Here is a 22583-nt window from a genome sequence, read left to right as displayed (position 1 = left end):
CGCTGGCTGCATCCTTCCACCCCCCTGGGAGGGATGCACCGGCACTACGGCAACTCCACTGCCGGGAGGAGAGCTCGGCATTCCCCTGTTGCCTCCTTTGTGCCGAGGCTGGGCTCAGGCCATCTGCCCCCTGCCCTTTCAGGAGCTCTTGCTGGGGGGGCTGCGCAGCGTTTCCCCCATTCCAGGTGGCTGAAATAAAAAAGAAAAGGGAAGTGACTTGCCCAAGGTAACTTAATGAGTCAGTGGCGAGCCAGGAATAGCACCCAGGAGCCCTGACTCACTGCAGTGGCTGCTCACCTGCAGGGACCTGGGCAGGGGAGGGCAGCCGGGGCGGGGGCTGCTGCGGTGATGCCAGGAGCATCCCCATCCCAACATCCCAGGTCTGAGCTGGCGATGGGAGGCATGTGATCAGGGATGGGGCTGTGCTGCTGCCCCAGGCCAGCCCCATTCATCCTGCTGCTGCTTCCCGGGTTCTCTCTCCTTCCATGTCTCAATGAGCTTATTTAGCATCTCGGGGGGGTTTCGTGTTACTCGGTGGAATTTCTATTTTTCAGCCTCTTCTGCGGGTACCTCTAGGAGCGATGGTTGGCTGATGGGGTTTGAGCGCACATCCCTCAGGGAAAGGGGCAAACGGGGACTGGGAGGCTGGTGTCGGCTCTGCCTTTGGCTGTGGGTGGCCGGTGGCTGGCACCATGCCGGGGGCTGTGACTCTGGGGTTCCTTGTCCCCAGGTCAAACCCACCATTCAAAGGTGGACCTGGGTGCAAAATCGTGTAGTTTTTCCCTTTTTTTTGGCCCTGGAGAAAGCAGGGTGGGGTTAAAGTGAGACAAGCATGTGACAAGTGGCACCGGCCAGCGTGACGATGAGCCATGAACGGACCTCCTGACTTGCTGGGAACAAGCTGTGCCATGGCAAAGGGAAAGACCCCGCTTCAAACCAGCTCTGGAGCAGCAGCTTTATGGCTTTGACCCAACAAGACCCTCCAAGACCTTCTCGCCGGGCGGCTGGATTCCCATGGCACAGTTTGGCTGTGGGCCCTGGTGCCGGGTGTCTCCTGACGGCATGACATGCCCCGAGCTCGCAGGGGCTGTAACATTCAACACCAAATACTTCTGTCCACCCACGTGCCTGGGCCAAGCCAACGGAGGCAAATATTTCCCTGGCTGGGGACTTTGAAGTGGCCACATGAAGATGAAAGGGGGAGATTTGGAGCTCTATCACTGGTGCGAGTGTGTGAACAACACTTCCTTCCCGCCTTGCACTTTGTTTTCCAGCTAGAAAACATGATACTCCTCTGGTTTTTAATGAAATGGGGAAAAAGATGGGGCTTACGAGGCAGGACTGTCCATGGGGCAGGGCTATGGGCTGCTGCCGTCCAGCTCTGGCAGCGACCCCGGGCTTTTGTTTTGTGTAGGGCTGACATAAACACAAACCGCTGCTGCCCGGCTGTGGCATTGTAAACGCGATCTATAGAAAATCAGGAGAACACGGTGTCCCGAAACAGAATTAGTTCAAGACAGGTGGACTCGGGGCCGTTGGCTCGGTCTCAAAGGCGAGTTGGAGATGGGATTTGGTGGGATGGGGACGGAGCATATGGTATCCATAGCTGGAAAAGTACTGGGCTGCAGGCAGGCGCGGGGCTGCCGGCAGCGGGTACCGCGACGCTGACTGTGGGTCGAGCTGCCTGCGGTGCTGTGAGTCCCCGCTGCTGGAGCTGTCAATGCTCATCGATCTGGGGTGCATCCCCTCCCCAGGGACCCCCCCTATAGAGACAGTGATGCTCTTCACCCATATTTCAACGGGAGAAAAGCATGAGGGGATCAATGCCTGTGGGATCTTGTTGATAAAGCACAGGAGACTTGGATGGCGATGCACGCTAACACCCCAGATGACTGCCTGCTGGTTAGGCACTGGGTCCTACTGGGGGAGAAGAGCATCCCCAAGGAGAGCCGCTGGGCCCTGGGGACCCGTGGTCTCCCGCAGGAAGGGCTCAATGGCTGCGGTACGTGGGTGGTGGTGGGGGCAGCGACCGAAATATTTGCTCTGCCTTGCTCATTCAATACAGAGGAGATGCTGCTGTGGATGCTGGCATGCCCAGGGGCTCGGGGGGGGCAATCCTTGGTGGGGGGCAGCAGCTCCCCCGGCTGCACACAGCTGCCTCCGGCCCTGCCACCCCGGGGAAATTCGTTTCAACAACGCTGGCGCCTTTTCTGTGCCAGAATTGGCAGCGCCGCTTGGCCGTATGTGAATGAACCGAGCCCGTCTGACCCCGGGCTGGGGACGAGGGACACGGAGGGCTGCTCTGGTGCCCGGCTTCACAGTTCTCCATCCAGGGACCATGCTCACCCGTGGCATTGCCAAGGGATTGTGGTGGTGGTGGGGGGTGTTTTCGGCACGCTCAGCTCAGGGCAGCATCTCTTGCTTGCATGGGACGGGGGCTGCAGCCGGCGGGCAGGATGCTTTGGGGTGACCTGGCTGCAGGGCCAAGGTTTGGTGGAGGGGGCTGCAATGGAGCAGGGGGGGGCTAAGGGGAGGGTTCATGCCCGCATGCCTGCCTGCTTGGCCCTGCTGCTGTGAAGAGGGGTTCATTAGTCACTGTGTAAATGAGCATTGATGCTGAATCACCCAGCGCCCACTGCGTGGGGAGACCTGGCCCTGGAGCAGCCCCCGCTGCACCCCGGTGGACCCAGGGGAAGGTGGGGGGAATGCAGGCAGCTGGCAAAGGCATGCAGGTCCCCAGCAGCTCCCCTCGGCCCTACCCAAAATAAGCAACATTTTTGAGCAAGATTAGGGGAACTGGTCTCCATGGAGACTGTGCGTGTCTCCGCACCAGCGCTACTGGAGATGCTGGGGCCAGTCCACCGAGCCTCGCCTGTGCCCCTCTGCGAAATGGGGGCAACGCTGGCATTGTCCAGCCCGGCGGGCCAGTGCTTCCCTCCCCATCAGAACTGGGGGGATGCCCAGGCCAGGCATCCCCATCGCCCTCCTCCCGTGGGGCACAGCACCCCTCCGAGCTGGGGGGCCTGACTCTGCCACCCTGTCTGCAGGCAGGGCTCGCTGCCAGCCCCTGCCGGGCACCGCGGCTCTCTCTTCGGTGCCATCTGCCTGCGCTTGACCCACTGGCTCCCGCTCCGGGAAGCGCTGCTCGTTGCCGGAGTTAATTGGCGGTGCTAATTAGCACATTATTAAAACACCACCACACCCCCCAGCTTTATGCAGGGTATGGTGCTGCCAGGCGTGATGCTCGCCATGCTCGCAGTGTCCCTGCCTGGGGAGCAGGGACCTGTTGAAGGACCAAGCAATACAGGTGGGTGGCTCGTCCCGGTGCCGGTGACACCGGTGACAAGCAGGGGACAGTCCGGCTGTGGCACGGGGTCGGTGGCTGCGCGGCAGCGCCGGGTGCCGGCAGCAGCCCCGTGTGCGCAGCTCCCCAGATGGGAAGCGAGCAGAGAAGGGCAGCGTGTTATTAAAATGTGTTGAGTTGTAATAATCTAAGGGGGTGGTATTAACACATGGGAGGAAGCTATTTTAGAAACAGAAATGCTAAGGCGAGGGGCTGGCTCGGGCAGCGTCGCACCTCTTGGCTCCCATGGTGGGGTGGGGAAGGAGACCCCCAATATCCTGCCCCACTCGCCCCCATCTTTATCCCATCCATCCCCCCCCCCAACAGATCGTCTACTACACGGAGATGCACAAGATCTTCGGGGACCTGACGGCACAGATCGACCGGCCCGGCTTGAGCGATGAGCAGCGGGAGCGGGAGAACGATGCCAAGCTGAGCGAGCTGCGGGCTTTGTCCATCGTGGCCGACGACTAAGCAGATACTGGTGATGGGGAAGGGGCTGGGGATCCCCCCCCCCAGGCTCCCACAACCGGGGGCTGCTCCCCACCTCCTCCCTCCCGGGGATGGACTCGGAGGCGGGGGGGGGCTTTAGCTGCTGGCTGCTCCCTTTGCCCCCATGGCTCTGCCCTCTTGCCAGGACAAGGTATTGCCTAGGGCCAGGGTGGGGGGCACAGCAGGGCTCCCCCCTCCCCAGTCAGCTTGTTGTCTCTGCCCCCCCTGCAGCCAGGCTTTGCCTTAAAAAGGGGTTTGCGGTGGAGCAAGGAGGCGAAAATGGGGAGCGGGCTGGGTGCTGCTGGCCGATCCCAGACCCCAGCTCAACGCTGCACCTTCACGCAGCTGTGTTGGCCCAGCACACCCCAGGTCCAGATCCGGCCCAGGCTCCTTGCCTTTGTGGCAGGAGGATGGGACCACTCCTGCGGCTGCTGCTGGGCCATTCATTTTGTGCCTTAGGAGCCCAGTAGCCCCCCCCCGGGGGAGGGTAAAAGCATTCACATCCCATTTTTTGAGGCATGGGGAGAGGGTGACGAAAGGGCTGCGGTTCCCGTGCCGAGCATCAAGTGATGCCGCACTCTGAATCTGCCAAACGGTGCAAAGTGCCTCTGCGCCACAGCTGGGGGGGTCACATCTGCACAGCGATGGGTGCAGGGGTGCCCAGACCCCAGGGCAGGGGGATGCAAAAGGGAAATGCAACCCAGCCGGGAGTAAACCCAGGGAAAACTGGAGCGGGGGGGTCCCTACAGCCAGACCTGACCGTAGCCTGGCAGGGGAGGGGTGGGGGGAGAGGGGACGGGGGCTCTGCCCTTCTCTAATAAAAGTTTTTGGTAGAGCAGCGCCGCGCCGGGGTCTGTGTCGCCCTCTGCCGCCACCCGACAGCCACTGCCGCGGGTGGGGGGGAACCCACGGAGGAGGGGATGCTCCCCCCGCTGTGGGCTGGCACGGCCCCCAGCCCCCCCCCCGGCTACAGCAGAACACTGTTGGTTTGGAGGTGTAATTTTAAGAAAGGTATTATGGGGCTGGGGGGCGAGGGCGGGGGGAAGAGGGATTGAACAGCCCCTGGAGATGCAGGAAGGAAATGGCTTCAGCAAAGCACAAGAAATACAATTTTACAGTCGAGTACAGTGAATTCGAACCTTTCAGCATATGGAGAGGCTGCAGGAGCCTTCGCTGCTGCATGGGACAAGGGGCTGGACAGCAGTTATGGGGCCGGCGTGGTGCGGAGCGGATAACTGCAGCGAAGAAACAGCTACGGGCACGGCTGCATCCAGAGATTCCTCTGAGCTGCTGGGCAGCCTGCGGCACAGCGAGCACCAGCCCCCGTGTTTGGGTCCCTCCATCCTAAACAAGCCAGTCTGTCCCCGATTTGTGCATCCAGCTCAGAGCACCGAGACGGCCTGTGCCCCGTCTCCAATACAAGTTTTCCTGCTTAAGAGATTTCCATTAAATGCAAACAACCCATCAGAGCAAACCCTGCGCATCCCTTCGGCTGCCCTGGCTCTGTATCTGTGGGGTGGGAGCCAGCTCAAGCCCATCTCTGCAGGGAGAGGGCTGGGACAGAAAAGGGTCACAGGGACCCTGCCACCATCTGTGACCCCGCTACATGATATCCAGGCCGGCAGGGACTTTGCTTGGTCCTGGTGGAGATCTGGTGGATGCCAGTTCCTCATCTAAGCAGTCATTAGTCTAGAAGAGAGGAGAGGGGGTGACCAGCAGCTCGCAAAGACTGCACCCCACATCCCAGCACATCTCACCCTGGCTTACCCAGCTTGACCTCCAGTGCATGGATTTTGCTCTCCAGATGGAGTTGGCTGCTCTGCTTTCTCCAGCACCTTCCCCAGGCTGAACACCGTGACATTGTGGGAGACCTGGGCCAGGGCAGGAGGCAGCCGAGGGAGTTTTCCTGGGACAAGAACGACTCGTCGCCCACTGCACGATCTCCAGCAGCACAGGCTCCACCAAACCCCCCCATCATCCCTACACCTACCGAAGAGCTCGTCTTCCCCTTGGTACAGGTAGCCACAGAAATTCAAAGTCGAAGTACACAAAGGCTAGGAGAGCATCCAGGGACAGGACAACGCTTGGGTCCGCAGCCTTGGGCTGCTAAAACACAGATGTGCGTTAGGGATGGGAGAGGTCAAGCTCCCCAAAACACCAGCGCTGCGGAGCGGGGTGCAGGCTGCGCTGAGAATTCCCAGGATGAGTGGGACTGCACCAGGGACACCGGGTTCCCCCCTGGCTGTGTACCTACATCTGCTCAGCTTCCTCCTCTGCCGTGTCGGCAGCCCTTTCTTGGCTCCAGGTTCTTGGTCTCTGGTGGCTCTTCCTTCTCCAGCAAGACCGGCAGTGCCTTGTAGTTCTTGTAGCCAAAAATCCTGCTGCAGCATCTCCTAGAAAAGCTCAGCCACCATCACAGCCGCTTCAGGGAGGGAGAGGGGCACAGGGGAGCTGCCCACCCGTGCTGTGCCGAACTACCTCGGAGGAGAGCTTCTCCCACCACCTCCTGCGCTGCAGCAGGCTGAAGAGGGAGATGTTGGAACAGGCAGCCTGCCTGTCCTGCCTGGCCAGGTGGGGATCTGCCACAAGGGCTGGTTCCCCAGGGGCTTTGGGCTCCAGCAGTAGCTTGGCGGTCCTTGCTGCTCGATGGCCTCCATCTCCTGCTAAAAACTGCCCTGTTTAGGTGAGAGCGGGAAGAGAAGGTGCTGGGAGCTGTCAGCCAGAGTAGGACCTCTCTTTCTCCAAAACACAGCCCTGTCCAAGAACCTACAGAAATGAAACCGCCTTTTGGGACACGTTTGTGGGCATCAACACGCTCAGCTCTGTGGCAAAGCCTCACCATTGTGGGCTTCTCCTCCGGGAAGTCCTGCGCAGACGTCCAGCAGGAAAATCACCACCACCTCCCACCAGTACCTGAATTTGGCAAACCAGACCCTGCAGCATGGCAGGGAGTAGGGGTGAGGTGCGCCCCAGGAAGCCCAGCAGAAAGTGGGAAGCTGGACCCCCCTTAAAACCTTCCCACTGCCAGCAGGGAGGCTGCGAAGACAGGAGTGAAGGGGATGGGAACAGAGCCCTGACAGGTTATGGAAAGGCTGGTGACTGTCCCCAGCGAGGCCATTTGCTGGGACCGAGTGCGAGCGCATCCCCTGCCCAGCCCGCACCTGGATCTCGTACAGTCGCTGCTGGGACCGAGCCAAGCTTCCTCCCCCAGCACCCGGCATGGAGAACTTCATCTCCCCTCAGCTGTTCCTTCCCAACCGCATCACATGCCGGGCCAGGTTTAAGCAAAATAAAATCAGTTGCCACGGTTACCCGGAGCAGGGATGCTATATATAACTGCCATGCGAGGAGCCGAGCCTATGCGCCCAAGCGAGGGCCACGCTTTTCCATGGGCGACGTGTGGGGAGCTGAGCCCTGGCAGACCTTGTGCCGGCTCCTGAGTGGACAAAGGTCCGTGGCAGCCCCGCAGGGGTGGTCTGCAGTGCCCCAGGTGGGCAGCAGCCATGTGCTGCCTCTTAGCCAGTCACTCCATGGCCCAGAGGTGCCGCGCTCCTCACTGCCTGCTGCAGCTGGATTAAACCCCACCTGGGCTCTCCTAAATCCACTTCGGTTCCCTTGTGGCTTTGTCTGTGTCGCTGTGTCACCCTGGGCAGGGCTGCCAGCCCTCCCCTGCCACCTAATCCCCAGCAACCTGCCTCTCCTCCATCCATTGCATCCACCCATCCTTAAGCCCTCCACAGCCCTAGAGCTGCTCAACAAAGCCCAGCTCCTGCTCCGTGCCGTCAGCTCCTCCTGCCGTCTCTGCACTCAAGAGAGGGATTTCGCCCACTGGAAACCAAACCCGAGCATTCCTGGCGGTGCAAACTCTGCTCGCATCTGGAAACCTGCTCCTCAACAAGCAGCCCTTTGCCAGTGCTGGGTCTGCACACCGGCAGGGCTGCACGCTGCGTGCTCTCCACACCGGGCTGGCGAGGAGGACTCCTTCTTATATAGTAAAAAAGCATAATTACCGGTTTCTCGCACCACCCACAAGATCCCAGCGTTAATAGGGAAAGCTTGCAGAAAGGGAAAATTAACTCTACAATGCAGTGCGCGCTCAGCCTCGATTTCTGAAGCACTACTGAGTGAAGTACGTCAGCAGTCAGACCTCCAAAAAGCAGAGGAAAGGGATGCCACCGCTCAGAGATGCCCAAACCAGTGGCATTCACCGCTTTGTGCAGCCGCTCAGGTCCAGCCCAGCCTGTGCCATGCAAACGGCCGTACACACCAGGACCGTGGGGTCAGCATCAGGTGGGACCACCCTGTGATGGGGACCGTTCCCCACCGATGAGCACAGCTTTGTCCTCTTTCCTCCCCAACAGGGACTAGGCAGAGACAGGCAGTGAGCCCGATTGCCATCCCAGGATCCCGACTGTCCCCCTTCCTCCCCAAAGCCTCCGTCCCCCTTGGGGACAAGACCCTCAGGGGACACAGCCAGGTTTTGCAGAAGCCATGCCACAACCAGTCCAGTAGTAAATGTAGCAAAACTAGGTGAATTAACCCTTGCCAGGACTGCAAAGTCCAGCACACACCTGGATCCACAACTCTATTTTTTTTTGGGTGCTGAGGAGCCTTCCCTTGCTCCAGGTGATCCAGAGGCACCGGGGCCATCACCTGGGCGAGAGCCACAGGCCCCTGCGCCGAGAGCAGACCTCCCTCCTCCTCACCTTGGCCCTGAAAGTAGAATCAGCATCATCCGGAGCGACCTCAGCATCCTCCTCGGAGTCGGCCACCAGGATGTGGCTGGGGTACCACCGGTGAGGGGGAAGGCGTCCGGCCAGCCCAGGCGGAGGTGATAGAAGCCACGGGGCAGCCAGATGCTTCCATAGCATCTCCCTGGCATCACAGAAGGGGCTGGAGGCAGAGAACAGCCCCGAGGGCGTTGGGACTTGCTCTGCACAGGCTCATCTGTAAGCGGTCCCCATGCACGTGGTGTGGGAGCACAGAGCTGGCTGCCCCGAGACGTACAGAAACCAGAGAGATCCTCTCTGACCACAGCTATCCCCGCCCCAAGAAAATCACTACGTGACCAGAGCATCCAGTAGGGAAGGGCCCCATGTCTTAAGGTCTGGCCCCGGTGATTGTTTAGTGCTCCAAAAGGCACAGGCGGTGCAGGGCAGCAGGGGAGGGGGCTGCCCAGGTGCCCACCCCACAGCAGGGACACACATCCCCATCCTTACCATCCGCCCAAGTCGCTCCTGCCCCTTGGTCTGCACCCCGGGCATCCCCCCAGGTGGCTCAAATGAGTGGATGGGGGTGATGGGAAGAGGTTCACTGCTGGGGAGGGGGCAACAAGGATCAGAAGACCCCGTGGTGCCACCCAGAATCCAGCATCCCTGTGTCATGCTGTACTCACAGCCAGCCTTCCCCGGGGGGTCACTGCCAGAGACCCCCTGCCACCCCTCGGTGCCCGGATCCGTCCCCCACGTTAAGGATGAGCACTCACGTTTCCCGGGAAGAAGCGGTGGGATGCAGGAGGCTGGAGCAGGCGCAGGGGCCGGGCTCCGAGGATGCCCTGCTGCTGCCCAGGGATGGCACGGGTGGCAGCGGTGCCGGGGGTCTCGGGAGAAGCTGCGGGATATGCTGCTGGGAAGGGGAAAAAAAAAAAAACCAAACAAGTCACGGTAGGAAATCACCAAGAAAGAGGAGGGATGGAGCAGGAGGGAACAGGGATACCTGGTTGGAGAACGCCTGGCCCGGGCTGCAGGCAGCTTTCACCAGCATCTTCCCCACCCGAGCAGTCACCGTGCAGACCCGACGATACGATGAGGGGCTCCATCAGCACCAAAACACCCCCCGGCCCGGCCCCCTCCTCACCCAAGCTGGAAGAAGACCTCCTCGCCCACCACCCCCAAACACCCCCACAGGCTGGCGACCCCCCCGAGGAAGACTCGCTGCTTCTTCCCCACCTGCGATGCGATCGGGAGCATCTTCTCCCTCCGGCGGGGACCCCCCCCCAACCCCGACACCCCCTCCCCACCCACCTGCGGCAGCAGCTCGGCGAGGAGCAGGGGGCTCAGCTTGGGTGTCTTGGGTGGGGGGGGACACACTCTTTAGCCCTCCCCGAGGCAGCGGGACCCCCCCACCCCGCCGGAGCTGACCTGGGGAGGGGGCTCGGGGGAGAACGCGGCGGGTATTTGGGGTAGGGGGGGTGGCAGCCGCTTGAACTGGGCCATGGGACCGGGACCGGGAGGACAAAAGGGGCGGAAAAGCCGTTCGGAAGTGATGCGGCCGTGACGCGCCCTCGCGTGACGTCACGCCGGGGCCGAGGAGAGTGACGTCACCGCGCAACTGCACACCACCTCGCAAAAGAGCCGCCTCTTTGGGAGTGAAAAGGCTTTATTCTGGGGGTGGGGGGGTGGGGGAAGGGGCGGGGGGTGATGTGCGCCGGGCCGGGGACCGGCCCCGGGTGGGCGTGACGTCATAGGGCGAGGTGTGACGCAATAGGTGCGGCGCAGCTCCTCTGTCCAGGGGCGGCGGTGGCACCGGGGACCCCCGCTCCGGCTCTACCTGCATCGGCCGCCCCGCAGCGAGCGGCGGGTCAGGCGGGTGAGCAGCACCTTCACCCGGCCCCAGTGCGAGCGCCCGTCCTGCCGGGGGAGACGCAGCCGTCAGAGGTGGGCGACCGGCGGGACCCCCACCCGCCTCGCCCCGCCAGCCCCCCCGGCCCGTACCTTGTCCGGTGTCGGGGTGCCCACCCCGCTCTCGGAGGGGTCCAGCAGGCTGGGGGAGCTGGCCGAGTAACCCCACGTCCTCCGGCACGGCCCGGGGTCGGGCGCTGCGTGGAAGGGGGGGACAAAGCCAGTGTGGGGGGGTCCGACCAGGCACGGCCCCACCGTCCCCGTATCCCACCCCGCTCACCTGGCGCCTGGCTGTCCGAGCAGGAGCGCGGTCGGAACCGCTCGCCCCTCCACACGGCCAGATCCTGCCCCAGAGGCTCCCGGGTGGGCTGTGGGCGAGAAGCAAGATGTGAGTTGGGACCCCCCCCTCACTTCCGTACACCCCACATCCCCCCAGCCCTCACCGTGGTGTCAGGCCGGGTACGCCGGGCATCCGCCGCCTGCTGCCGGAGGATCCGGTTGTCCTGCTGCAGCCGGGCCAGGCGCTCCAACATCTGGCACACGTGCTCCAAGTACCGCAACCCCTGCCCCGGCACAGGCAGCACCATCTCCGGCACAGCCTGCGGGTAAACGGGGGCTTGAGATCTTACCGGGCTGACGAGCCCCCCCCCAGCTGCAGTTGCCCCTCCCGTGGCACGCACCGATCCCTCGGGATCCTCCACGTTGGGTTCCTCCGGCTCCCGGGGGTCCCACGCCGTCTCTGCCTGTAGGTCGGCCGCGTTGGCGCTGCGTCGGCCGAATTGTCGCGGGCAGCGCCCGGGTCCCCGCTGCCTCCTGCTACGCTGCGCTGCCTGCACCAGCTTTTTGCTGGCCGAGCGGCTACGGGATGGCCGGGGGGGTTCGGTACCCAGCTCCTCTCCGGGGGGATTCTTCTCTGGTGGGAAGCCATCAAGGGAGAAGCTGCTCTCGGAACCCAAAGAGGTGGGAGGCGAGTGGTCGTTGCTGGCCATCTCCACTCCAGAATCCTCCGACTCTGACTTGAGGAGCCTCCCGCTCGCCGGGGGACTGCCAGGGGAGACGGATGGCGGTGGGGGGGGTCCCCAGGCGTTCATCCCCCCCGGGGGCTGCCGCGGGCTCTCCTGCAGCCGGCGGTAGACGCTGGCGGAGGTGTGGACCACGCAGCTCTCTGCCGTCTCCCAGGGACCATCTGCGGGGCGAGGGAGGCCGGGTGGTGTCGGATGAGGGGGTGTCCCGGGGCAGAGGCAGGACAGGGTGCTCGCCACCCCCGCACACGGGCCCACCACCCCTCCCAACCCCCCCGAGCCACCCCACGGCAGCTCCAGCCGTGCCCGAGACCATGCGGAGTTACAGCCCCCCTGCCAGAGGACCCCTCTCCAGAGGGTCCCCACAGCCCTCGCCCGGAGCCAGGGATGCTCGTACGACGGCAGCGTGTTGTCGCTGCTCCCCAGAAACGTGGCCCCGCGCCCGGCCCCCACGTTCCCTCCTCCCAAGCTGCCATGGGGAGCACCCACAATCCTCACCCCGACCCGGCCGGGGGCTGCAGGAGCGGCTGCTCTCCCTGCACCCCGCTCCGGCTCGGTGCCGGCCCACCCAGGACACAGCAAGGACTGCAGGGTCTGTTGTCCCCCCACCACGGGATGGCTCCAGGGACCACCGACTTATCACATTTGTCCCTGCAGCATGGGGGGCATCGCCGGCCGGGATGTGCCCACCATCACCCTGCAGCTCAGGATGGGATTGCAACGCGGCGGCGGGGGTCTCGGCCATCCTGGCGTGGGTACTCACCTCCCTTCCCGGCCAGGCCACGGCAGAGGGCTCGGGGAGGTGGGGAACGAAGTTTTGGCACCTCCTGGGACACCCAGCTCGGGGTGTGGAGCTGCCCACCCCCCTGGCAACCCCCTTCTCAGAGGCTGAACCCCCCCCCAGGCACTCACAGCAGCTGAACCTCCTCTTCCAGCCGGCGCGGGAGCCACCCCACATCGCCGAGAGCCGGAGCCGACTGCCGGGCGCGCGTCCCGGCGCTCCCTTTTATAGCCACCCCAGCCGGCGACGGGCCCTGTATCCAGAGGCACCTCATTACAGGACTGGTTCCCAACTGGTTTCTTTCAGGATTTGGGATCGGCGATACTGGCTGGGCCGGTGGTTAAGGATTCCCTTCCCACCCCAAATGGGAAGGTGAGAGGGTTATTTGGGCACCAACAGGCTGCAGGTAGACAACCGGGTGCCGGCTGAATCCCACCGCTTTTGGGAAACCCCGCTCGAGGCCCCGGCTTGGGCCAAATTCACCAGCCAGGGGTCCCTGCTGCTCCCAAATTTCTGCCCCTGTGCAACCACACCGCTTCAGCCGGGGGCTGGTGCCACTCACCGCACATCCCTCGTGGGCTGGCGAGCCCGGTGCCCACACGGGACAGGAGCCGGCACCGGGAGGTCGCGGCCAGTCGGCGGACAATCCCGCCGTTCAGCGGCCGTATGAATCCCAGCAATGCCGTGGGGTGGTCCCTCCGCCCCGGCACGGCCGGTTGCCAGCAACCCCGTTCCCACGCGCCAAATTTCCACCGGCTGTGTGGGACGGCCCCACGTGCTGAGGGGCTGCTTTCCTCCTGACCGTGGCACCTGCCCTGCCGCCGTGGGGGTTTCACCAGGGCTCAGACCCCTGCTGGGGTGGGGGGCACGGGGTGTTCCCCATCACCGGGAGAGCTCAAACCTCCCCCATGGGAGCTGCCGCCGTGCTGGGGGTCCCCCTGAATCCGCAGCTTGACCTCAGACCCTCCCCGGTACCTCCCAGGCTTTGCTGCTGGAAAGGTTTCCCAGCACAGCCTGAGCTGGCGGTGGGGGGCACATAGAGATGGGCTGTGGGTTTCTGGGACCCCCACACCGCATGCAGGGACCAGTGGGCTCAACCCTGGGGCGGGCACGGGCCCATCAGCCTGAACACTGGAAGGCAAAACCTGGTTTGAATTCCCAGCACAGCTGGCACCCTGGGCCCCTCCCTGCAGACGGGGCAAAACCCAGGGGTCCAGGGACCCCCAGGGCCCCCCTCCAGCACAGACAGCACAAACTGGGGGGTGCCAGGGACCCCCAAGGCCCCCCTCCAGCACAGACAGCACAAACTGGGGGGTGCCAGGGACCCCCAGGGACCCCCTCCAGCACAGACAGCACAAACTGGGGGGTGCCAGGGACCCCCAGGGACCCCCTCCAGCACAGACAGCACAAACTGGGGGGTGCCAGGGACCCCCAGGGACCCCCTCCAGCACAGACAGCACAAACTGGGGGGTGCCAGGGACCCCCAGGGACCCCCTCCAGCACAGACAGCACAGACTGGGGGGTGCCAGGGACCCCCAAGGCCCCCCTCCAGCACAGACAGCACAGACTGGGGGGTGCCAGGGACCCCCAAGGCCCCCCTCCAGCACAGACAGCACAAACTGGGGGGTGCCAGGGACCCCCAATGCCCCCCTCCAGCACAGACAGCACAAACTGGGGGGTGCCAGGGAGCCCCAGGGACCCCCTGCAGCACAGACAGCACAAACTGGTGGGTGCCAGGGACCCCCTCCAGCACAGACAGCACAAACTGGGGGGTGCCAGGGACCCCCAGGGACCCCCTCCAGCACAGACAGCACAAACTGGGGGGTGCCAGGGAGCCCTAGGGACCCCCTGCAGCACAGACAGCACAAACTGGGGGGTGCCAGGGAACCCCAAGGCCCCCCTCCAGCACAGACAGCACAGACTGGGGGGTGCCAGGGACCCCCAAGGCCCCCCTCCAGCACAGACAGCACAGACTGGGGGGTGCCAGGGACCCCTAGGGACCCCCTCCAGCACAGACAGCACAAACTGGGGGGTGCCAGGGACCCCTAGGGACCCCCTCCAGCACAGACAGCACAAACTGGGGGGTGCCAGGGACCCCTAGGGACCCCCTCCAGCACAGACAGCGCAAACTGGGGAGTGCCAGGGACCCCCTCCAGCACAGACAGCACAAACTGGGGGGTACCAGGGACCCCCAAGTTTCCCCTCCAACACAGACACCCCAAATGAGGGATCCCTGAGGATCCCCTCCAGCATGAACTTCGCATGCTGGGGACCCCCTAATCCAGCCGAGACCCCCAAAGACCCCCCCCTAGCCCCAGGGACCACCCACTCACCGCGGCCGCGGAGCGGCTCCACGCTGAAGGCTCCGCGGCGGCGCAGCATCCCCGGGCAAAGGGACAGGGACGGAGGAAAAAAAACTGTGAACCGGGGAGGGAGGAAAAAACCGTGAACCGGGAAAGGAGCACCAGGGGGCGGAGGGGCAGGGGATTTATGGGGCAGGGCTGTGGGGCGGGACGGGGCCGGGGGGGGCCGCCCCTCTGCCCGGGCAGCACCTTTACCCCCAGCCCCGGAGTGGGGCTGTGCTATCCCAGGGGGGCTCACCCCTTCTGCCCCCCCCCCCAGTGTAGAAGCGTTTATTCCTCTTTTTTGCCGGGCTGACAGGGAGGACAGGACCGTTTCCATCCCTCCTTTCCTGGGGGTGTTTAATTAGAGCCACCATGTCCTAAATACCCTGGAGCGCTGCAGGCCTGGAGCTGAGCCTGCCTGTCCCCCTGCCTGCACAGCACCTGGCAGGGACCCTGGGCAGAGGGGACCCCCCCCTCCCCGATCCCCAGGGCCGGTGCACAGGCAGATCTGCGTATGTCCGGCAGCAAAGGGTCTGGGGCTGATCCCTCCTGGGGGTGGCTGCGGGAATTCGGTGCCTCGATGGTGAGAACTTGGCTGAATCCAGGGGCACGTGGGGCATGGGGGGGCTGTGGTGCACCCCGAGCACCCGGCGGGGCAGGGGAACCCCCCTGCCCAGTGCAGGCAGGGAGGGGAGCAGGGCTGCCGGCTGTCCCTGCTGCCTGCGGGACGTGGGAAGGGGCTGGTTTTCCCCCAGGCTCGGTGGGGAGCTGCCGATAACAGCAAAACCCAGATAACGGCAAAGCCCATCTCCGTGCAAACAGGCACGGAGGGTGGAGAGCGGTGATAAGAACCCACCTGGGCCTCCACAGGACAAAGGCCTTGGCCAACACCCCCCATAAAGCTCCGACACCTCCCAGGGATGCCCGGAGCAGGGAGGGGACAGTCCAGCCCCATGGGGAGCCCTGACCTTCCTGCGAGCAGGGCAAGGCCAGCCAGCACCGAGCCCTCAGCATCACCAGAGCACCGGACCCCAGCATGGGGCTCCAGCCTCTTTGCACTGTGCCACGGAGCCTGTGCCAAGCTCTGGACCCCCCCTGTTACAGGGTAGGGGGGGTTGCTTCCAGCTATAGGTGCAGGCAGGAGGGCTGTGGGGTCCCTGCCTGCACCCTGGGGGTGGGGGAAGCCCACCTTCCCCCAGGCCTTTGGTCCCAGCCCTGGGAGAACACAGGCTGCCTGCCCGCCCGCCCTGCACAGACCAGGCATGGGAGTGGAGCAAATATATATTATATTTATATAGAGATCTGGTTTAATATCTCCCTTTGCAGTCAGTGTACAAAGCGGTGCCAGCCCCCTCTCCGGTACCTAAGTGCTCAAGCGTCCCTGTCCCCCCCTGCCATGTCCCCGCTGTGTCCCCCGGTGCATACAGCTGCTGCAGCCCGGGCTGAGAACCAACCCAGCTCATCACACACATGGACGCAGCAAAGGCAAAGGCGGGCAGCTGCAGCGCATACCCCCCCGCTTGGCCATCCACAACCTGGTGATGCCCTCAGCCCCAAGTCGACACCCCCCCACCACCACTGCAGACCCCAACTCTACCAAAGCAGTGGGGCTGGCGGGGCGTCCCAGGGGGAGTGGGGTGCGCGCTGCTCCCCGGGATGTGGAGGGGCTGCAGACGGCGAGCTCCCCATCGCACCATGCTGGTGCCTGGGGCTCAGGAGTGGGGGGACACAGAGGGGTTGGCAGGCCCCCCCAGGGTGCTCTGGTAGCGCAGGCGGGCGTGCTTCTCGCAGTAGAGCTCGTCACCCACCCAAAAGTGACCCCGCATCTTCAGGTTGAGGCCGCAGTCGGCGCAGGCGTAGCACGACGGGTGCCGGTAGCGGCCATCCTGGATCCGCACCGCTTGCATCCTGGGAGAGAGACGGGGGGGGCATCAGCGGGGCACCCCGATTCCCAACCCCCTCCCACCCAGGATCAGCCCTACCAGGAGTGATGGCAGGGACCGATCCTGCCCCCCCCCCGGTCCCCAGCCCCACTCACGCGATGGTGCTGCCGCACTTCTCACAGATGTGCAGCTTCTGGACGCCAGCCACGGGCTTGCGGGCGCTGGGCGAGAGCCGGCTGGGGAAAGGGGCTGCAGGGCCAGCTGCAGGGATGTGAGGCCGTCAGAGTCCCGCCACCCCTTCCCCAAACCGGACCCCCCCCCTCCATCTCCCCCCCCCCGTACCCTCCTCACCTCCGCCCTCATCTTCCAAAGCCTCCTGCAGCAGGCGGAAAGTGCTGGACTGCCGTGGGGCCACCCGCAGCTCCCGGTTCTCCTGCAGCATCTTGTAGACCTCCGAATCCTCCTCCAAGCGCCTCATGGCCGGTTCCAAGCCCAGGCTATGGGATGGCACCCCAGGGAGGGGGAAAAGATGGAGGGGGGGGGATTCCCAGCACCCAGAAACCTGGGTCCGCCGGGCTGCACCCAGCCACCCGCCACCTGCTCCCTCCACCCTGGGGAGCTGCCCCAGCCTGCCCGGCCCTCCCACGTCCCTACCTGTCTCTTAACTCTTTGCATGGGTTCTTTCAGCAAGGCAGCACCCGCTCGGCACCCCAGGGTGTGAAGCCGTCACCCCGAGATGGGTGCATGGGGCTGGGGGCTTCCCCACCTCTGTGTTTCCCCCCCCCATGCGACCCCAAGCCCGCTCCGTACCTGTTGCAGGGGCTGGGAGAGGACGAAGAGCGACGCCGCTCTCTGCGCGTCTCCCAGGGGTTTGGGGGGGCCCCGAGCCCCGGTGAGGGTGGGCGGGGGGGCGGAGGCAGGATTGAGCCTGGAGAGCTGTTCTGGCGACTCAGGCTTCCTCGCTTCTGGCAGGGGGAGAGAGGTGCTGGGTGCCCTGGGGGGTGCAGGGGGCTGGGGGGCTAGCAGGGGGGTGCTGCAGCAGCCCCCCCGGCATGGCCCAAACCCAGGGGTGAGCGTGGCATCTCCTGGGCAGAGCTGAGGGATGGGTGCCTGCAGACCCTGCTCTCCTCCCGGGCACCCTGGGGACACCCAGACCTGGCTCAGGGGCTTTTTCGAAGCCCCGGTCCCCAGAGGGATGGGTGCTCTGCCTTGCTCCCCAGGAGGGATGCAGGGATGCTCCGTGGCTCTGCATGGGGCGGCTGCTTCTCCCCTCCCGTGCTGGGGCCAGCGGGGCCCCAGGGGGGCCGGGGGCAGCACCCCCACGGCTCCCCATGCCGGTAACCCTACGCCTGCGCCCGTCCCCTCCCCGGCATCTGCTCCTGCTTAGCAGCCCCGGCAAGGCAGGAAAGGCGAAACCCTGGCTAAGTGGAAGCCGATGTTCCCGGGAGCAGCCGCCACGCAGATGCAAACCCCGGCAGGAGCCCGGGGACAGGGACGGGGACGAGGACCCCATGCCCAGATCCCGTGGAGATGGAGAGGGGCAGCGCCGGAGCTCTGCAGGGTCACGAGCAGGCGAGTGACGAGCTAAAATCAGGCATGGATGGAGCCGAGCGTCTTGGCCTCATCCCCACCACCGCCGACCCGCCCTGGGATGCGACGAAAAGCGTGGTCCAAGGGCAGCCTTTCCCTTCGCCACCCTGTTGGGCAGGGGGTTTGGGGCACGGCATCCCACACGGCCCCAGCCCCACGGCAGGGTGCTGTGGGGCAGGGAGGGACTCTCTGGGGCCGGCACCAAAGCAAATAAAGGGCTGGGGAGGAAGGAGGGAGCGGGCAGCCGGAGGAGCCAAGGGGCGGCCGGGGCCGCAGCCAAAGGCAGCTGGGAAGGGCCGCGCTCAGGGCCACCGCGCTTCCCAATTTGGGCTTGAAAAACAAGAAAAAAGCAAGCGGGGAGGGAGGAGAGGAGGCAGACGCCAACCCCAGAGCCAGCGGCTGTCCCTTGGGGTGCAGCAGCCGCCCGAAACCGCGGCGGGGAGGGATGGGGCGACCGCGGGCATCCCGGGACCGGTTCGGGCGGTGGGGGAGGCATCCCGGCCCCCGGGCATCCCGGCCCTGCTCCCCGGGCATCTCACCGCGACAGGGGCCGGCGGGCACTGCCAGGGGTGCGCCGGGCTGTGGGTCCCTGCCCTGCCAACGCCCCAGTTCCCCAGGCTTATGGGTGCAGGGCTGGGCCTCCCCAAACTGGTTTGGCTTCCCCAGGCTGGCGCCGTTGCCAAGAGGCGCTGGGTAGGAGCGAGCAAAAAAAAAATCCCTGGCCAGGTGTGCCAGTGCCCGCGGGGCCCAGGGGTGCCTGCCAGCGCGGCGGGGAAGGCGGCCGGTGGCACCGGTGGTGCAGCAGACACGGTCCCCGAGGCAGAGAGGGGCTGGGCGATAGCGTGGCAATGGGGCTGCAAAGGGGGACGCTATGGGGCTGCAAAGGGGGACGCTATGGGGCTGCAAAGGGGGACGCTATGGGGCTGCAAGAGGTGATGGTTTGGGGCTGCAAATGGGTGATGCTGTGGGGCTGTGAAGGGTGGTGGTTTCGGGCTGCAAAGGGCGATAGTTTGGGATTGCAAAGGGCAATGGTCTGGGGCTTCAAAGGGTGATGGTTTGGGGCTGCAAAGGATGACGGTGCCTGGATGCTCCCCAACACCTCTGCCTGGCCCCACACAGCCCCCCTGCCTCCCTGCTCACCTGGCAGAGGCCGGGACAGGCAAACTCCTTCTCCAGGGGCTGTGAGCTGGGGGGAGAGGATGGAGCCAACAGGTGAGTCCCTGGCTGGATCCCAGCCCACCCCCCCCCCCAGTCCCCCATGCAGCCGGGTCCAGCCTTACCTGCCAGTGCCGGGCAGGGGGCTGAGGGATGTCGGGCTGGAGTAGGAGGCTCTCAGGGTGTCCTGGCTCTCTTCCTGCATCCGCAGTGTGTCCTGGGGAGGGAGATGCCAGCAGCTGAAATCAGCCCTGGGTGGGGGGCCAGGGTGTGCGGGGGCTGCCCGGGGCTCACCTGGAAGCGTGTGGCCAGCCTCTCTGGTGAGGTGTCCCCATTGGCGTGGCTGGGAGGTGGCATCGGGGATCTGGGGACCAAGGGAGAGCGGGGGGTCCTGCATCTGCTCCAGCAGCATGCAGCCCCCCTGCACCCGTGGCATGGCACGGCATGACCGTTCCCCTGTAGCCCCCCAGGGAGGTGGCAAGAAGCAGCAGCCCCAGGCTCCCAACTGGGACCAGTCGGCCAGGTAATGGCTGCCAGGGCTGCCTGGCCTCGTCACCACCTGACTCTTTAATTACAGAGCCGGGACAGGCTCCCGCAGGGATGGCACAGCCCCAAGAGTCGCTAGAGGGGAAAAACAACCGGCGCACACGTGGTTGGGCACCCCAGCCCACGCAGGGACAACGCTTCCATGGGGCTGGGGACCCAGGTGTCCGGGCTGCACACCCCCCCGTCACAGCACCCACCTCTCCACCTGCAGCCGGAGCTGCCCAGGGCTCTGCTTGATCTTATTCTGCGCCTCCACGTTGAGCATCTCGGCTGCGCTCTCCCCATTGATGGCGACGATGACATCCCCCGGCCGGAGATCACCCGCGGCCGCCTTCCCTTGCTCTGTCACCTCCACGGAGAAGGGGATACGGGGACAACCGCGGTGTTATCTCAGAGGCACTGGGGGCAGTGAGACCCCCACCAGCCGTCCCTCGGCCCCGCGCACGCCGGAGGGATGCGCAGCATCCCCACGGGCAGCCCTCATGCATCGCCGCGGCCAAGGTCCCGGCACGTGGTCGGGCGCAGCCAGCTCCACGTCGGTCCCTGTATCCCACCCCGCTGGGATGCTCCCACCCTCCGGCATCCCCGTGGCCCTGCCAAAACAGTGCCAGACCCTCTGCCGGGGTGTGCGCCGGCGAGGGGGGACCAAGGCCACGGCAACAACAGACGGAAACTTGGCACAGCCCTGCCCAGCCCAGGGGCGGCACGAATCCCCGCGCCATCGTTGCCCGCCGTGGGGCCGTTCCCACGGAGCAGGATCCCTCAAGGACAGTAAACAGGATCCATTCCCCGGAGCGGGCCGGTACGGCACCCGCCCCGGCATCCCGGCAGCTGTCCCCGGGACCAGGGGGGCAAGTGGGGGGCTCCTACCTTGGAGACGGTGATGGGCTTCCCAAAGTCTCTTCCCCCGGTGATGCGGAAGCCCCAGGGGGCTGGGCCGGCCAAGGTCACCATCACCGGCATGGCAGCGGGTGGCTCTGGGCGGGCAGGGAACCGGCGGCGTCAGGAAGCGCCGGGGTGCCGAGGGGACGAGGCAGAGGAGAGCTCTCGCCTTCCTCCACGAGGCACAGGCCGGCAGACCACCCGCCGGAGGCCTCCCCCTCCCCGTCCCCGCTGCACCGCAGCGGCTCCCAGCCCCGCACCCCGAGGGTCCCCGGCACTGGATCGATGGAGACCGGCAGCGCCTTCCTTCCGGGGAGGGGATCCGCGTCTTCGCGCCGTCGCAGGGTGTCGGCAGCCACCGCCGCTTCCTCTTGCTGTCCCGGTGCCCCCGGCCAAGGCTGGTGGCTTTTTCTCCTGCCGAGCCCCCCCGACCCTGGGGATGAGGGGGTCCCAGGCACCCCGCTAGCTGGCTGCGGCGGTGCAGCCGGTGGGACGGGGCAAGCGAGGTCAAGCGCCAGCCCCGGGGCCTTGAGCGAGGCAGGAAATCGGTGCCGCCTTGGCAGCGAAGCCGGCGGCTCGCGGCACGGCACGGCAAGGCCAAGCCGGCGGGGTTTGGAGGGGAGGATGTGGCTGCGAGGGCAGCCAGCGGCCGGCGAGGGAAGGATCCCACTGCTCACCGCGGCGGGGTCTGGAACACGCAGGAGGGCTGCAAGCACCGCCACCACCCGAGTTCTTCGTCTCGCAGCAAACCCACGCCGGTAAAGGATGCTGAGGATCCCCCGGGGGGGTAGCACGGGGTCCCCAGGGCACGCCAACGAGCGTGGCAGCCCTTGCCTTGGATGGGATCGGTGGGAATGGGCAGCCCCCTCCCCTAAATGTCAGGTCTGGCATCCTCACTCCCTGCCCAGCTGCCTGCACCAGCCCATCCCGTCCCATCCCATCCCGCCGCAGCCGGCAGCCCAGCCGGGCCTGATCCCGCCGGCACAGCCCCGGGGTGACCGCGGGAGCCAGGCACCCCGTCCGCAACCGCCGGGGAAGGCATTTTAAAAATCCCAAGCGCACAAAGAGGGGCTTGAGAGGCTGCCCGGAAGAATTTCCTGGGCTGGGCTTCCCAGTGTCGGGAGGAAACCCCAAACCCTCTCCCCATGCCCGGCCCCGCTCAGCATCCCTGGGCAGCGAGGTCTGCCGCCCCGGGGGACCCCGACACCCAGCTGGGCACGACCCCCGGGCCCCCCAACAGTCCTGCACCCCTCCTCTGTCTCCTGCCCCCCCTCCTCTGTCCCCTGCGCCCCTTCTCTGTCCCCTGCAGCCCTTCTCTGTCCTCTGCACCCCCCCTCCATCCCCTGCACCCCACCTCCGTCCCCCGCTCCGTCCAGGCTCTGTGCCCCGGCGCACAGTGACGCTTTTGTGGCCGTGGTGGCTGGCGGTGCCACTTGGCACCCCGCAAGGCGTGACGGCGGGTGACAGGCGATGCCAGGAGTCACAGGGGACGTGGGGATATGGGGGACACCCCCCCCCCACCTGCGGGACAGGCTATCTGCACCCCCCCACACCCCCTACCCGGGGGAGCAGCACCCCGGCGCATCCCCGGGACCCCCAAAAGCTGCATCCCCGAGGGACGGGCACCCCCCCCCCCCCCCCGATAGCATCCCTGGGCTAGCACCCCCCGCTCCATCCTTGCCCCCCCCCAAAACCTCGGTCGCACTCACCGGCGGGCGGCCGAGCCGGGCGGCCCCGTGGGGCGACGGAACGGAGCGCGGCCCCCGGTAACGGCACCGCCTCCTCGGAAGGGGCCGGCGGAGCCCAACGGGGCCGGGCCGGGGCCGGGCGGCGGCTCCGCAGCGCCGTCTGCGGGTACGGCCGCCCCGACGGGGCGTACGGCACCGGGCACGGCTCCGTCCGCTGGGGACCCCGGGTACCGGCG

At 65.6% G+C, this 22583-nt stretch overlaps 4 protein-coding genes across 9 annotated transcripts in view; 1 reads left to right on the top strand and 3 right to left on the bottom strand.

Annotated features, from left to right (window-relative positions):
- The window catches only part of BIN3 (bridging integrator 3), a 44509-nt gene extending 37363 nt beyond the window's left edge, over positions 1 to 7146 (top strand). Inside the window, exon 9 of the mRNA XM_069801022.1 lies at positions 3671 to 7146. Within this exon, the coding sequence (XP_069657123.1) occupies positions 3671 to 3817 (147 nt within the window). The 3' untranslated portion in view covers positions 3818 to 7146. The remainder of the gene's footprint in view (positions 1 to 3670) is intronic.
- LOC138688709 (uncharacterized) lies at positions 4905 to 8527 on the bottom strand. Its single transcript, XM_069801028.1, has 5 exons — positions 8407 to 8527; positions 6314 to 6510; positions 6086 to 6228; positions 5603 to 5741; positions 4905 to 5524 (listed from the first exon to the last, which is right to left on the bottom strand). Exons 1-5 carry the CDS (start codon positions 8483 to 8485, stop codon positions 5438 to 5440), a joined length of 645 nt encoding a protein of 214 aa, XP_069657129.1. The 5' UTR covers positions 8486 to 8527; the 3' UTR covers positions 4905 to 5437.
- Positions 4905 to 14689, bottom strand: C13H8orf58 (chromosome 13 C8orf58 homolog). Of its 5 annotated transcripts, none has more exons than XM_069801026.1 (9): positions 14592 to 14676; positions 12390 to 12511; positions 11136 to 11641; positions 10899 to 11054; positions 10736 to 10823; positions 10549 to 10652; positions 9859 to 10464; positions 9321 to 9460; positions 4905 to 8728 (listed from the first exon to the last, which is right to left on the bottom strand). In XM_069801026.1, the coding sequence occupies exons 2-7, from the start codon at positions 12433 to 12435 to the stop codon at positions 10381 to 10383; spliced, it is 984 nt and encodes a 327-aa protein (XP_069657127.1). In that variant the 5' UTR covers positions 12436 to 12511; positions 14592 to 14676; the 3' UTR covers positions 4905 to 8728; positions 9321 to 9460; positions 9859 to 10380. The 5 variants fall into 5 exon arrangements, with proteins under 5 accessions (XP_069657127.1, XP_069657128.1, XP_069657126.1 ...); XM_069801027.1 differs by lacking the exon at positions 14592 to 14676 and adding an exon at positions 12821 to 13200; XM_069801025.1 differs by lacking the exon at positions 12390 to 12511 and having other exon boundaries at positions 14592 to 14689.
- Positions 14690 to 15872: 1183 nt separating this feature from the next.
- On the bottom strand, positions 15873 to 22439 carry PDLIM2 (PDZ and LIM domain 2). 2 transcript variants are annotated; one of them, XM_069801017.1, is made up of 10 exons: positions 22369 to 22439; positions 20648 to 20754; positions 19975 to 20126; positions 19526 to 19595; positions 19357 to 19448; positions 19217 to 19262; positions 17297 to 17451; positions 16838 to 16983; positions 16642 to 16747; positions 15873 to 16511 (listed from the first exon to the last, which is right to left on the bottom strand). In XM_069801017.1, the coding sequence occupies exons 2-10, from the start codon at positions 20738 to 20740 to the stop codon at positions 16316 to 16318; spliced, it is 1056 nt and encodes a 351-aa protein (XP_069657118.1). In that variant the 5' UTR covers positions 20741 to 20754; positions 22369 to 22439; the 3' UTR covers positions 15873 to 16315. The 2 variants fall into 2 exon arrangements, with proteins under 2 accessions (XP_069657118.1, XP_069657119.1); XM_069801018.1 differs by lacking the exon at positions 22369 to 22439 and adding an exon at positions 20920 to 21097.
- Positions 22440 to 22583: the final 144 nt, after the last annotated feature.

This window comes from Haliaeetus albicilla, chromosome 13 (genome assembly GCF_947461875.1).
Source record: "Haliaeetus albicilla chromosome 13, bHalAlb1.1, whole genome shotgun sequence".
Lineage (NCBI taxonomy): Eukaryota > Metazoa > Chordata > Aves > Accipitriformes > Accipitridae > Haliaeetus > Haliaeetus albicilla.
Note: the sequence above shows the minus strand (reverse complement) of the source record. Positions and strands in the feature narration are given on the sequence as shown.

Bases quoted from the DNA above. Each gene is read 5' to 3' on its own strand.
- C13H8orf58 (XM_069801023.1), bottom strand. From the start codon at position 14,640: ATGCTGCGCCGCCGCGGAGCCTTCAGCGTGGAGCCGCTCCGCGGCCGC. The intron at 11,642-14,591 runs GTGAGTGGGTGG...CTCGCCCCGCAG, and splicing joins GGAGCCGCTCCGCGGCCGCG to ATGGTCCCTGGGAGACGGCA. The intron at 10,465-10,548 runs GTACGGGCCGGG...CTCCCCCGGCAG, and splicing joins GCACCCCGACACCGGACAAG to GACGGGCGCTCGCACTGGGG.
- PDLIM2 (XM_069801017.1), bottom strand. From the start codon at position 20,740: ATGCCGGTGATGGTGACCTTGGCCGGCCCAGCCCCCTGGGGCTTCCGC. The intron at 19,263-19,356 runs GTAAGGCTGGAC...CTCTCCCCCCAG, and splicing joins CCCCTGCCCGGCACTGGCAG to CTCACAGCCCCTGGAGAAGG. The intron at 16,512-16,641 runs GTGAGTGGGGCT...TCTCTCTCCCAG, and splicing joins AAGTGCGGCAGCACCATCGC to GATGCAAGCGGTGCGGATCC.
- LOC138688709 (XM_069801028.1), bottom strand. From the start codon at position 8,485: ATGGCCCCGGTGCCTCTGGATCACCTGGAGCAAGGGAAGGCTCCTCAG. The intron at 6,229-6,313 runs GTAGTTCGGCAC...GAGCTTTTCTAG, and splicing joins GGGAGAAGCTCTCCTCCGAG to GAGATGCTGCAGCAGGATTT. The intron at 5,742-6,085 runs GTACACAGCCAG...TTCTTGTCCCAG, and splicing joins AGGAAGCTGAGCAGATGTAG to GAAAACTCCCTCGGCTGCCT.